The 15,479-nt window shown below is 40.8% G+C and overlaps 1 protein-coding gene across 7 annotated transcripts in view; it reads left to right on the forward strand.

Annotated features, from left to right (window-relative positions):
- KLF12 (Kruppel like factor 12) overlaps positions 1–15,479 on the forward strand; it is a 518,537-nt gene that overhangs the window by 484,411 nt on the left and 18,647 nt on the right. For all 7 annotated transcript variants that reach the window (XM_027589983.2, XM_027589986.2, XM_027589987.2 and 4 more), the window contains one exon: positions 6,265–6,422. In XM_027589983.2, the coding sequence (XP_027445784.1) occupies positions 6,265–6,422 (158 nt within the window). The remainder of the gene's footprint in view (positions 1–6,264; positions 6,423–15,479) is intronic.

The following is a 15,479-nucleotide window of genomic DNA, read 5'->3' on the forward strand; positions in this document are numbered from 1 at the left end:
TAATCTTACAATTTCAATCTGTTATCAAAAGTAGTTTTCCATAGGAAACCATAGGCCGCAGGGAAAGAGAAACTTCCCGCTGGTGAATCTGCCTTGGGACGTAGCTTCTGGGGATTAGATAGGGAGTGTATCTAAATAGCACCCTTTCCCCAATTAATATCCTAGGAAAGACACTGATGTGGTTTGATAGCAGCTAGAATCTGTTATCGTAGGGCAAGATGAATACAGAGATTGCTGCTTCTGAGAGCCATCTACTGGCTAAGAAAAAGCCTGCAAAAAAAAAAAAAAGTGCAAATGTCGGGCTTGTCCACCTGAACAGAAGCTCTGTGACCAAGATTTGTGTAATGCCTGGTTAACTGAAAGTCTCATCAACTTCTTTTTTGGCTTCTGGACATGATATTTCATTCCCAACGTGGTGTTTGATTTACTAACAAGGAAGTGGTTCGTTCTTACCTGTATTCTGTGGCAGAAACTGATTCACAATTCCAGTAAGTAATATGTACTGCCTTATCCAAAATAATTTGAAAATAAACTTTCAAGAACAGTACAAAGTATATTTGTAAAACTGAACATTCCCCCTTCCCTTAAGGTAACTCTGTCAACGCAGCCAACTGACAATCATTTTCGGTGCCATGGTGAATAAACTGGAAAGGAGCTAGTTCTGTGGCCGCGGTGAAGGGAGACATAATCGCATACCACTGCCAGACTCAGCCTTCTAAAAACTTTTCCCTGGCCATAAATATTTTTTTCACAACAACTTAGGAAAGTGTTTTCTTAGGTAGATTAATAGTAATTTTACTGAATACCTCGACTGGCAGTATTTATAAAGCAGTTTGCCTTAAAATTCGCAAGAGAGGGGCGCCTGGGTGGCTCAGTCTTTAAGCGTCTGCCTTCGGCTCAGGTCATGATCCCGGGGTCCTGGGATCCAGCCCCGCATCGGGCTCCCTGCTCAGCGGGAAGCCTGCTTCTCCCTCTCCCACTCCCCCTGCTTGTGTTCCCTCTCTTCACTGTCTTTCTCTCTGTCAAATAAATAAAATCTTAAAAAAAAAAAAAATTCTCAGGGGCACCTGGGTGGCTCAGTCGGTTAAGTGACTGCCTTCGGCTCAGGTCATGGTCCTGGAGTCCCGGGATCGAGTCCCACATCGGGCTCCCTGCTCAGCAGGGAGTCTGCTCCTCCCTCTGACCCTCCTCCCTCTCGTGCTCTCTATCTCTCATTCTCTCTCTCTCAAATAAATAAATAAAATCTTTAAAAAAAAATTCTCAAGAGAAAAGCATACGCCTTATTGTAGCAGACTCCATGTAAGAATGCTTTTATGTGCTATTTTTTTTCTATAATTGGCCGAGGGGGAAACTAAATGATACACATTATGTTGTTGCATTTTCCTCTTTTATCCTATGCTGGTTGCTCTTAGCCGTATCTGAGTGCATAGAAAGTAAGAACTAAGATTGGGTCCTAGAGTCAGCCACTTGGGTTTGAATCCTGGCTTTAACTTCTCTGCCTCCGTTTCCCCATCTCTAAGTGAGGGACACGAATCATACTGATCTTGCAGAGTTGCTTTGAAGCTTAAAGCATTTAGAGCGGAGCCTGGCGCATGGTCAGCCTTCTGTAAATGTCAGCTGTCGTGTTATCCACAGCCTGCTCCCTAGAGGTCTGTTGAGACTGAACGTGTGAACGTGCTCAAGCACCTTCTCTTCCATTGTTCTCTGCTCCTGTTTTAAAATTTGGGATGTGCGTGTCCTCTCCTTCTCTTTTCAGCCTTAGAAGAATGTCCTGGCTTTTTTTTTTTTTTTTTTTTAACTATAGAAACATTAGTTTCAGTGAAGGGCATCTCATCACACTAAGGTCACACGTGACAAATGGTCTTTTATTACCTGCTGATTACAGTTAACCTTAATTTCTTTCATGGCAGCCATGCGGTGCCTTCTATTTAAATAGAGCTGTTCCTGGATGTGACTTCTCGAGCCTCTCTGGGTTTAATTCTAATTTAACTTGCCATTCCAAGTGGGACTGTTGTGCAACAGAAGTCATGATTCACTCATTTGTTCTCTCTGGATCTAATTATTACAATGCAGTGCCTGTGAGGCCCCCTCAGGCGCTCATTCACTCCTCCAAACGGTCTAACCTTCTGGGGAAGGGAGTGGGCCTCTTTGAGCTGTGCAGATGCCTTTAGTACATTCTCTGGGAACACACTGGCAAGTGTTGTGCCCCTACCATTTTCATCGTACCAGCTTATCACGAAGGATTATTGGAAGAATCCTGCGCTGGCGTCCGCGGCATTTCCATCTTCAGAACAAGACCAGCTTTTGAAGCACAGAAGCAGCTTGCATGTATCTGGGGATACCTGAAGGGCCTTCTGGACAAAGGGCACGTTGCTCAGAGAGCAGAGGGCAGAATGGAAATACCCGAAGAGTGATGATAGCTCTTCTGTTACCAGACGCCCCCTGCGTTGGGAGCCTTGGGGTGGGACAGGGCAGGGTGAGACTGCGGAGAGCGAGATCGCCGTCCACCACCCCTGCTCACCAGATGCTTACTGGGGTCAAAGGGGAGGTTTTTGTTCATTCGCCGGTATCCTGTGCACGTTCAGAGGGATCTCAGTGGAAGGCCACTGAGAATTTTAATTGTAAGCCATACTTTAGAATGCCGTCCTCTTGAATTTAGGGCAAAGAGCTGAGACACTTATGTACACGTGGTTTTAGCGATCACCCAGACTCTCTGATATTCAGGAGCCACTTTGTGTATAGTATTTTAAGTATGAAGCCTAGGGAAGTGAGAGTAAGAGTGAAGAAGAGTGACCATGGTCTGAAGACCTGCAGTAAAAGAATCCCGGTGAGGATTAATTAACCAGTTGAGGATTAATTGATTGATTATATTAAGTTAAAAATTAGGAATACCTGACTTAATACACTCATCTGTTCATTCATTCATTCATTCGTTCATTCATTCAATTTAGCAAACATTGCTTGAATGCCCACCGTGTTCTAGGCTCTAGAGATACTTGGCACCAGTACCTTCACTGTCACATTTTCTGCCGTGGCCTTGGGTTGACCAAACCCCCACCTTTGGTTGTCTTTCCCCTCTAATGCCTGCCATCTGTGGGTTCATGCGTGGACCCCAGCAGAGCAGCGGTCCCACACGGACTTGGAGTGTCTTCTCATCTTTCTGTGTTAAGTTCTTTTGCTCTTTTGATCCCTGTCTACTTCAGTGCACCTTTTCTTACCTTCCCACAAAGAGATCACATAAGTGGTTCAAAAAGGCATAACCTCGCCCAAGTTTCTTCAGCATCTTCTGAGGATGCCTCTGCCATTTTAAAAGGGGAGCTAGGGAAAAATTTTTACCCATTGGAGAGCATTTCCAAGCTAGCTCTGCTGGACACAGCTATTGGTTGCACATAGCTTTTTAAATTTTTTTTCTTAATTTTTATTGCGTAGATACCTTTAGGGGGTTGTGCTTCATAATGTCCTAAAATATTTTACCTTAAAATGAAGGAAATCAATGTGTGAGGTTTTGTAGCATGAAGGCCATGCACCTAACGTGTCCTTTTTTGGTGTAAATTCAGGAGTCTCGATGAAGTAATATCATGCCATTCTGTGGCCTTTGCTTTCCTTAACCACCTGCCAAATGGTTCCATGATTGTTGGACTGTAGAGCAGCATCACTTTGTTGGTCCCTTAAAGACCTGCTTAGTGGTTACTTGGTTTTAAGTTCAGATTTATTTTTTACTTTTCTCTGTATATACACATACACAGCAAGATAAATAGCTAAAATAAACTGCAGGCAAAACAATGTATGTGTGTGATTATGCATAGTTACATTTACACTTATTAGTGCGTAGAAAGTACTGTATAGCACAAGCCGTTCTGATGGAAGACTTTAAGTTATAATTTGAAGGAAACAGATACCATATCATCTTCTCTTGATTTAAAAGCTGTCAAACATATCACGACACAGAAATCTCTATTTTTGAGGTCCCCAAGTGCCAAGATCCATATTTATTTTCATGACTAGATATTCAAGAAATGAATTACTGTTGCCCTCTCATCACACGCGTACAGCTTGGTTCACAAGAAACCCACCCTATGCTAGAGCATACCTTGGCAAGAGTGACCAAAGCCAGTGGGCCAGCGCTATTTTGACTTTTTCACAATAGGCTCCAGTCGCTCCAACTGAGTCAGTTATGTGGAAAACCACAAATCCACATTGATTCATAGGAAGCTGGAAAAGGTGGCTTATCCATCCCATATTTTCTTTCATTCTACTAATAAAGATCTTGCATAAAACTCTTAAGGCACAAGTAGATAAACACCACTTATATTTTGTCTTAGCTAATAATAGAAAGCTTTGGCTGCTGAATCTGTTATTTGTACAAGTGAGAAGATACACTGAAAACTTAAAAGGCACATATGAAGAAGGAAACATTGAGGGAAAAAAGTTTACTGGAGCAATGTTATAGTGAAGTATTAGAAATAATCTAAATGTTGATCACTTAGGAAATAGACTTTAAAACTCCGGGATGAATATTCACTGGACTACTTCCATGTTTAATCTAAGTCATGCATCAACCACTGGCCCCCAAAACAACCCACTGTTTTGTGAAGAAGGTTTTATTAGAACATTAGCCATACTCCCTTGTTTACATATTGTCTGTAGCTACTTACATGCTACAAGGGCAGAGTTGATTTGTTACAACATAGACTGCATGACTCTCAAAGTCAAAACAAAATATTTGCTATTTAGCCATTTACAGAAAAAGTTTACCAACCCCTGATCCAAGTTAAAATAGCACATATTGTAAAATGCACCATTACTGGATGTACTACTAATACAGAAAAAATTTATGCCAGTTAAACTATGACAAGCCTTCAGTTGTAAGAAGTATCTTACATTTTAGAGACATCAAAATATGAAAAAAATCATCTTAGAATGGATGAGTTGTGGATATAGCACTTCAAGTAAATAAACGACAGTGTTGGCATCAACGTGGATAATCTCACATGCTTAATGTTGAGTAAGCAAAAGGCAAGTGTAGAGCAATTTGCAAAATGATGTGAACGATATGATGATATTTATATGTCTCTTAAATAACAAAACAGTATTAGGAGTTTCTATGACCGTGGGTACGTGTAGGTAGGGATAATTTGAAAGAATTGGAAGAATTTAAAGAAAACCGATGACAGGTTTTCCCTGGGAGGAAGAGGAAGGAAGACAAGGGTGGGGTTTTACCTTTACCTGTAATCTGCTTAAGTGAAGCTTAAATGTCACTTTCTTCAAAGAACTCTTGCTCAGAGTCATTCAGTTTTTTTTTTTTTAAAGAGGTAATTTACTAATAAAAGATATTTTTGAAAAGCATCAAAACGTGAAAAAGCTGGAAGAAAATATGTCAATATAAACTGGTAAATTCTTTACAGTAGAAATATGGATGATTCCTTTTGTGTTGTATTTGTTATAATAGTAAAGAACTTCATGGGTAACTGAAAACGATTAGTCATATTCTTCATTTCTACCTCAATCAAAAGAGATTAAGGTTTGAAGAAGTACATGTTAATCAATTACCTGACGTTACAAACTAATCCTGTTTTTCTACTGTGGCATTAGGATTAAACAACGTGCAAGTCAGGGCCAGATTTCATAGTTAAAAACTTTTTCTCATAACGGTGGTACAGCTAATCTTTAAATACAATGTACTTGATTCCTCACCATGAAAAACCACCAAGTGGAAAAGTTAAATGTCAGGTGCATTTTACCAAACAGAAATAGCTTGTCATGAGTCATGTTATTGATGTACTGATGTCATTTCTTTCAGCCTGACCTCACTTGTTTTGAAATGTACCTTGTGATTTTACTCAATTTTATATGCTGTCACGTGCAGTTCAGACCCCCGTGTTACTTATTAAATGCATTCATTTTGTCTGTCTGTAGCAGAGCTTCCAAAAATAATCTCTGTGTCATTCAGAAGGGTTCCAGATTTATTTCTTTTGATGAGGAGGATCTACTCACCTACCACTGATTTTATTTAGTTTTTGTTTCTGTCTTGTTGTTTTAAGCATGTCTTTCTCTCTAGAGGAGTGTTTTATCAGAAATAGGCCAAGCTGCCTGCCTTCGAGATTAAGAAATAAAGCGTGTCCAAGAAAGTGCTGGTGGGAAATGCGGCCATGGGGCCTTCAGTCTATAGGAAGCGACAGCCTATGAGGCTGAGGTCTCATGCCACTAGAACCAAAACAGAGTGCTCTGCTGCTCACCATTTAACTCCACGTTTTCTTTTTCCAGTTCAATTTCACCATTTAGCATTGAGAGCACAAGACGCCAGAGACGGTCTGAATCCCCAGACTCCAGAAAACGGCGTATCCACAGATGTGATTTTGAGGGATGCAACAAAGTATACACGAAAAGTTCTCACCTGAAGGCTCACCGAAGGACACATACAGGTACAGTGTCCCAGGGCTTCTCACTTGGGGTGGGGCGGGGGCAGGTTCAGTGAAAGTCCCAAAGGGGCCACTGGTTGACTCCGGGGTCCTGAGTGCGCTGGAATGGTGTTTTATACTTGCTCGTTATATAGCCATCTGAAGTTTACTTCCTGTCTGAGGGGAGTGCATTCCCCTGTCTCAGTTGAAAAAGGCTTAAGTCTTAGTGAACCTTAGCAACCAATGAAGTATGTCTTCTAGGTCTCAAGGACGTTTACGATGGTGGGACACAGTGATCCAGCCTTTTTTATAATCAGTGTTGCCACTTAACCATTGTCTGGTTTCTCAGATTCTAAAATGTCCACAAAGCACACTGAAGAACAAGCTGAACAAAATTATTTTATCCTCTTAAAGTTAGCATTTTAAGCATCACTCAAATCCTGTTTTCCCCCCTCGGTCTCTTCCCCCAAACGACCAAACAAATAAACCAAAATAAATAAAAATAAATAAATAAATAAATAAAATAAAATTGACACATATATAGCACTGTAAGGAGTGTAAAAAAATATTTTCATATGATTCCATTTGATTTTCACTGGCATTTTAGAGAGAGAGAGGATTTTTTAATACTCAGTTTACAGAGAAAGAAATGGAGATCGCACATGATTTACTGACTCTGTCACCATCCAGACACCCCCAAGCCATCCATCCACCCCTCCATCCATCCATATACCCATCCATGTACTCATCTACCCACTCATCCATCCATCCACCCACCCAGGAAATAACCTAGTGACTCTTTACTTAGCCCCCTACCCACCTCTTCCATCCTATGCATTGTGTGTTCCTCAGTCGGCACCCCCGGCTTCCTTGGCTTCTGGGTCCTGTTGGGAGCCACCAGTGGGAGGCTCTGGGAAGAGACTAAAGGTGGAAAGAGGGCCCCACAATTACACTACCTTTTCTAGGAAAAGTGACTGGAATGTGTGAAGCTCAAAGAAGCAGATAGAAGAGGCAAATTCATTCACACACATTCCTGGTAATTCCTGGTAGCAGTGTGCCGCAGATCCCGCAAGCTGAGTCCGGTGACTGTTCTTGACAGGAATCCGATGTCAACACCTACCTCTACCTGGAAACTTCAAGTGTAACAGACTCCCGTTGGGCTATGTGAATAGTACTGCCGTCTCAAAGATCTTAAAATAGCCACACTGTGAACACCATTTCCTGGCCAAGGTAGCGAAATCATGTAAGCCAGCATTCATTGCCGTTTACTTAGTCATGTTAGCAGAAGGTTTGCAGCTGCTTTGCAGAGACTGTGCCATGACTTCCATACATCAAGACAGGGCATCATTTGTGCGTGTGTGTGATGAAGTTCTGGTGTAGGAGGCTGGTCTGGAGTCAAAAAACATTGCAGAATCTGGAGTTTACTTTTGCTCATCTAACATATAACATACTTTGAATACTTCTAATAATTCAGCAGGTTTCACAAACTGCCTCTTCATCTTTCATCCCTGCTCCCAGTCCTTTTCCTTTTTCTACTTAATTCCAGATTCTTGCCTCTCCGTTGATTCTGAGCTTCCCCAGCAGAGGTTTTCGTCTATCTCTTCGGCACTATTTTTGAATCAATTTCTTTACCATTTAGGCAAAGAATGAGTATAAAAACATGAGAGTCAAAGAAGCATGTTCCGTCCTGTCAGTAGATAATGAACACAGATCACAGTCGTAAGTATGATCAGGTCCTATCACTCACCTTTAACGGGAGCATTTCTGTTTAAAAAAAAGAGGAAGCTTTCTTCGGTAAATCTTCATGTATTTTGAGTTATTCCTTGAACTTTCTGAAATACGTATTAGCCTCATTTGTACAGAGACACCTCTATTCCATTTATCCAAGTGATGAACAGTGGATGAGAGGAGAAGGTTTAATTAGGAACTAGTAAAGGATCTAACCCCATGGCATTAAGGTATTCCATCGTATAGGTTAGTTAACATATACTATGAAAGTAGGGCAGACATGATGTATGCGTTATAATGCAAAGCAATATAAACTTTGAATGTTGAAGCAGAATTAATTAGCTTGGGTTATTAATAAGATGAAATCATAGACTCATAGGGTCCGCATGGACCTTATATGCCACAGAGTCTTCTTTGTTTCCTAACTTCGGGAATCCCTTGGGTGTCATCCCTCACAAAGAACAAGTCACTACGATGCAGTTTTCTGCACACGTACACATCTTCGGTTTTATTTGATCCTCGCAACACCCATGGCTGCAGATGTCATTATCCCCTTTGTGCAGTTGTGGCTCCTGGTCAAGTGTTGTTCCCACGGCAGTGAGCTTGTTCTTCTGCAACACAAGCTGGGTGAAATTTCTGAGGGCAGAGTCCTCATGTCATCAGTACTGAATTGCCTCTTAATGGCCTTGTTTGGCTCCCAGTACCTTCTGGTTGAATGGAATAGCTCCAACTATCCATTCAACCAAAGCTCTTATTTTCACTCCCTGGCCCCGGTGCCCCTCACAACCCGATCATTAACTGCTGGCATCTTCATTTCTCCAAATCACATACCCTCAGTTCTCTTAGCCATGTTTTTCTAGATATACTCAAACATGTCACTGTGTCTTCTCACGTTTTCACACCGCAAATTGAGGGAAGAGGTCTTGTTAATGGGCATCTCTTAAAATGTAAAAATGGTATTAAGTCCTTTAGCAGTTGACTCTGTTAAGTCCTAAATCAAAGACGACTGAGGTCTACATCTAGTCCATCCCTTGTACCTAGAACTGATTCCTTTTGAACCTCAACACGCAATGTTGTGTGGGTAGTTGGATCTGTCCCTCCAGCGACGGCTCTCTCAGGAGTAGTGCGTTTCCTCTCATTGGACACATTTCGCTGCAGGCCAGATGATCTCCTGTGGGAGATACAGGGCAGAATCGGAATTCTGAGGGCTGCGAATGCCCTTTCAAGTCTGGGAAATAATGATTCTGCATCCACTCGATTGACTTGGACCTGTTCTTCAAATAAGTTGAAATGACTTTGAAACCTCTCCCTGCCCACCTTGCATTTAGTATTTTAGCTCTCTCCTTCAGCTTCTCCATTTTTGCCAGGTATTACGTAAGACAGGCGTAAGGAAAAAGCTCTGAGATGTGATCCCAGAGACTTCCATCCAAGTGGGTCTTAATTCATTAACCAGTAGCTAAAAATCCACCCAACTGTCCTACCTCCAGTCCCTCTTTCTTGATCTCACAGCTACATCAACAGATTCCTTGTGAAATTCCTACTCCAGACCAAGACATGCCAAATCCATCCATCCACTTAGCAGAGGGATATTTACTCCGTAAGACATAGCCTCCTAAATGATCAAGTAATAGTCCTTTTAAAAAGAAAGAATGAAATTTGGTTCAAAGTGAGCCCTTACGTGTTTCTGATTTATAATCCTACGCAAGATTTCTCAATTTTGTGTTCAAACTGAAATCAGCACTAGTTGAAGAGGGATTCACGTTGGCTTGCTTTGCTTTTAATAAGTGTCTTAGCCATACCTTTGCTTCAGGCATTTTGAGTAAGTTATTTGTGCGTGACCAATAACAATGAACGTAGAGCTTGGGATTATAACAGATGACTTATGAGGAGTACGCACGCTATGGGAGGTGAGCAAGTAGCAATAAGAAATTCCCCTTGATAAAGTCACGTTAATTTTACCTTTAACACTTGATCTTTTGTGCTTTATTAGTACACGATCAGTCATCTATTTAGAACCTGCACAGTAAATTAAACACGTTTGGAGAAGTGCAAAAGAGGAACGTTCTCTAGATACTAGCAATTTAGAGTAAAGAGAAATGCTAAAGAGTTCCTTTTTAAATTTGAAAATGATTTAAATGTATTGTCATGACTGCAGGTTAGAATAATAACATAAAGTCTTGCCCAAACGATTTTTTTTTTTTTAAGATTTTATTTATTTTTTTGAGAGAGAGACAATGAGAGACAGAGAGCACAAGAGGGAAGAGGGTCAGAGGGAGAAGCAGACTCCCTGCTGAGCAGGGAGCCTGATATGGGACTCGATCCCGGGACTCCAGGATCATGACCTGAGCTGAAGGCAGTCGCTTAACCAACTGAGCCACCCAGGCGCCCTTGCCCAAACGATTTTGACTGCCTTTACTAACACTTGCCTGGGGTAAAAAGGAAGAAAAAATATATATATCTCAGCAACCCTGAACACGTGGTTGTTAGCAGGTACATTGTTCCTATTCACTGGTATAAATTGTGTCTCCTCTGCATGGAGCAGTGTACAGTGTATTTAAATGAATATGCAGTATAATTAGATTAATGGCCATTTAAACCTTTGTTACACAAGACTAGCATGTAGTCTGAGTTTCCCTCATTTCATTTTAAGAATTGTGTTGCTTATTAAATGACTTAAACATAAATTTTAGAAGGACATAGTCTTATGAATCTGGTAGTGCTGTTTACAGTTCTCTTATTTTCTAAAAAGGTAAGTCACAGTATTTCTAAAATGCAGAACAGGCAAGCAACATTCAGGCATCAGTGATCCCTGTGGCCACTAGATGGTGCACTACAACCAGACGTTGGGTCTCGTCTTAGAGGGTCTGAAAGTCAACGAGAACGCTCTGGTGGTATGTGGGACATGACAGAATGATCAATGTCCTGCGAAAGACTGCCATAATGATGAACAAAGAAAAGAACATAATGATAAATTTAAAACCAGATTTTTAAAAGAGTAATTTTAACATATAAAAATATTCAGTTTCTAATGACTGGGAGTATTTTATATTCCAACTTGCTAGCCTACTCTCTAAAAAATCTGTGAGGCTTATTTAGCCAGTGTTGTCTGATATTCATTTCCATTCATATGAAAACTGTATGCCTACATTTTAAAAATTAGTACCTGTGAAGCAATCCCATTTCTTATCAATCTCACTTTCTCAAAAGTAAGTCCTACCTGAATTTTATACGTCAAAGAAGTTAACTCATATGGATGCTTTAAAGTTACTAACCAACTATGATTTAAGTCTCTAAAATGTGTCCTTCCCTACCTTTTACAAATGGAGGAAATGATGTATGATTTAGCTCTTCCCTGGAGGAATGATACCTTTGTAATTAATATCCAATAATGATGGTGCATTTGTGGAACACACATGTGTGCCCGCACGTGCACACACACACATTCAGACACACACATCTATCCGAAATGCTTGCAGATTCCGTGCCTTTTCACTTTTTCACTTGCCTTATCGCTTGTCACTGCTATTCGTACATTTCTTGCTTCTAATTTTGACACCTTGTTTAACTGGGTGAGATTCTGGAATGGTTTGATGATATTCCTACAAAGAAATTCACGAGCTCTGTTACATCTGTGCGTATTAGTGGCCTTTCTTCATAGGTCTCGTACTTGCTCGATCAGGTGGTGGGGTGCTGCTCATACTTCCACATCTGTCTTCATTAATTAAATCACTCACTCGTATAAAGCTCTGTGTCAGGCCTGCTGTCTAGATTTGTTGTTAGATAAAACACAGGGGGCTTAGCGATGCTGAGATAATTAATCACTTAAGAGAAAACCGGCATTTTTCAGGTAAAAATCTTCTCCCAACAAGTTGTTGGTAAGTCTTGGCCAAACCACTCATAAGTATGAGCATACTGGTACTTGCTGAGAAATAGAAAACTGTAATAGAAATAGAGCTACACTGAAGTCAGCAGACAAGAGTTCGAATCTGCCCTTGGTCCCTAGCTGGTTGGCAAACTTGGACAAGCTAATTCACTCTGTGAATCTCAGGTTTTCTGTCTCATTTTTATTTGTGAACATAAACACAGTGCACTGTTGTGTAATTACCGCAGGGGTATCGGCTTTATATTCCCAGTAAATACAGTGACTCACCCACCTCAGGGACTCAGTGTTGAATTGAAATTGTGTGTGTTTGAATACTGATACAGGTATATGTTGTTATTGTGACCAGTAGGTTCAAGGCAAAAAAGTGTGCACCCCTTAGTAAATATGCATCACAAGCAGCTACAATCATGTCATCTCTGTACTTCAGATCCTACTAATTTAACATTTTTAGAATTCAGAAAAAGTTAAGTGAAAGCTAACTGTTGTTTAATAAGTCCTCTTTATCATCATTTTGGTAAAATGATGATATAAATAATCTTAAAAGAAATACATTTAAAATAGTAAAACATAGTTTTCATTTGAAAAAAACTCATGTGTAGACAGATTTAACAAGACACAGACTTACTGAGCATTTTCCATGTCTAAGGCATTACGGATTTTTTTCTTGAAGAAGGCAGAAAGAGGCAAAGCCCCCATCCTCAGTGAACAGGTCCATAAGTGTGCTAGATAAGATTCATATGAATAGTCATGCCAAAGGCCAAGTGTGCAAAGCCCTATAATAAAGAGAGACGCAAAAGGACAAACCAACACAGTGGGAGCTTTCTGTTATGGCCAGGGAATTTGGGGACACCTTCCTACTCTGGGCACAAGGAAGGCCCTTCTCATCTGACTCCTATTCATCTGTTAAACCTCCTTTGCTGACCCTATCCCAATTGGCCTCTTTCCTCAACTATACATGAATCTCCAAATGTGCTCAACTCTATGGAGCTCAATCGTACATTCCCCGCCCCCCCCACCCTCCGACCTGAAATGGCCTGCCTAGGGGCCTCCTTTCTTCCTACTTTTTTAGAAACTCTATTGCTTTTCCAAACTGTTTCCATGTTTCCTGTTCTGTTACGCTGTCTGACTACCCTCCTTCCCCAGGCAGATAGAACTCTCTATGACCCTAGAGCACTTGGGCATTTCTGTGTCCCAACACAAAGGAAGGTATGTGGGAAACATCGGGCCCTCCATCTGACTGGACATGAGGGTAGAGAAGAGGAAGACTGCAGACATTGGTACGTGTGGTTTAGGAGTAAGAAATGCTGTGAACAGGCATGGAGACCACAGATGGGAGAGAGCTGACATTTCCTGAGGACCTGCCAGATCCCGGGCACGATGCTCAGCTCTACTAGCGCTTGACATATTTTAATTGTGTCTGTAAATTTAGAGCACTTACCCATTTTCATACAGTGAACAAGCAGTGGAGCTGGGATTCAAACTGCAGTCTCTCTAGAACCCTACACCCAGTCTCAGACAAGTTTGCTAAGAACCTGCCTGCCTCCTCTCCACTCGAGCCGCGCGTTCCTCTGCGTGGCTAGCCAGCGGTCCCTACCTGTCTAGTGACGGTCATTCAGGTGCTTTTGAAGTAATAAGATAACAAGGGACTTTAAATGGTCTATTTTTAAAGCTTTTCATTAATGTGAACTGGTCTTTCTTCTGAGTCTATTAAAATTTTACTTTGTTAGAAAGCCAGTGAGACAACAAGGACCAGAAGCATTAATAATTAAATAGGCGGCTCTTGAGTGCTCATTCAGTGTGAGGTTCTCTGCATAGTAATGGGTCCGCCATGAAGACGAAGACAGCAGGGAGTTCTAAATGTGGTGGGGGAGACAGCCGTGGCCACAAATATCCACCATGTGCAGCATGATCGGAAAGCTATGAGTGAGCTTGATACACGGTGCCGTGAAAGCCCAGACGGGCTGATGGGTCCTGCCTGCGGGTGGCGGACATCACCTACCCCCGCAAACAAGCATCGAAGTGCCTTTTCTAAAAAGGACCCTGAATCATCTGGATGAAAAACAAAGTGCTGTGAAAGTGTTGCACTTGTTTTCATTTATGGAGATGTTACTTTAACCTAGAGAGTTGCTATGTAGAAACATGTTGAACCTGAGGTTTACAATGATCCGAATTCAGGTACCAATGCAGTACATATTTGATTTGATTTGGTTTTAAAAGTGTTAACAACCTTATTTTGGCGTGCCTGGGTGGTTCAGTTGGTTAAGTGTCCGACTCCTGATTTTGGCTCGGGTCATGATCTCAGGGGTGTGAGATTGAGCCCTGAGTCGGGCTCCGCACTGGGCATGGAACCTGCTTAAGATTCTCTCTCTCTCTCTCTCTCTCTCTCTCTCAAAAAAAAAGTGTTACCTTATTTAATTTGTTTTAAAAGTAAATTCATCTTTTTCATATCTTTAGAAAAGTAATGGCTTTTTAGCTTAATTATTACCTCCGTTAAATAAATAAATTACTAAAATGAGTTTTGCTTCTTAATCCTTTTTGTGTTAGCACACAAATCATTAATGACAGTGGAAAGTCCAAAACACCAGGGTATCTTATGACCATGCTCTGTGTCTTCCTTCTTTTACTTTTGGGTTTATTTTATCCATATACCAATCAAAATGGTGTTGTAAGCAGGAGTGGGGTAATAATATCCCCAGCCCTTGTACTTTCTCAGTTCTATCAAAGAATGACTAGACTATGAGTTTTAGTCATCCTGTCCTGAATGGCAAAATTAGCTACTGCTAATATGAAATTTGTGGGCTTAGTGAAACTGTTAAAGATAATAAGGAGCTGTATCTTTGCAGAAAACATGTCCACCCCTAAAGAATATATAAAAAATAATGTTTATCATGATTAAGATTATTCAATAAAAATCTTCATACCTAAGAATAAAAAGAATTATAAAGTAAATATGTTGTTTTAAAGATGAAAATAATGTTTATTTGAGTAGCAAAATAGAAGGCTCAGTCACATGTCATGTTACTAATTTTAAACGTTTAAAATGAGATATTTGTTTGCAGACCAGACCTTTAAATGGCAGTAGTTTTAAATAAAACCTCCAAAATTTATTTTCCTTTTCAAAAATATATATTCTAATTCCTTAGAATAGAAAAGATGGTAGAAGGATAGAATGCTAGCAATAGACTGCCTCACAAAATAGATTACTCTTTTTTTTAAGATTTTATTTATGTTAGAGCACACACAAGCAGGGGGAGGAGCAGAGGGAGAGAGAGAGAGAATCTCAAGCAGACTCTGCACTGAGCACAGAGCCCAGTGCAGGGCTCGATTTCACGACCCTGAGATCATGACCCAAGCAGAAACCAAGAGTTGGACGCTTAACTGACTGAGCCACCCAGGAGCCCCTCTTTTTTTTTTTTTTAAGTAAGCTCTACACCCAATGTGGGGCTTGAACCCACAACCTCTGAGATCAA

This window comes from Zalophus californianus, chromosome 3, assembly GCF_009762305.2.
Source record: "Zalophus californianus isolate mZalCal1 chromosome 3, mZalCal1.pri.v2, whole genome shotgun sequence".
Lineage (NCBI taxonomy): Eukaryota > Metazoa > Chordata > Mammalia > Carnivora > Otariidae > Zalophus > Zalophus californianus.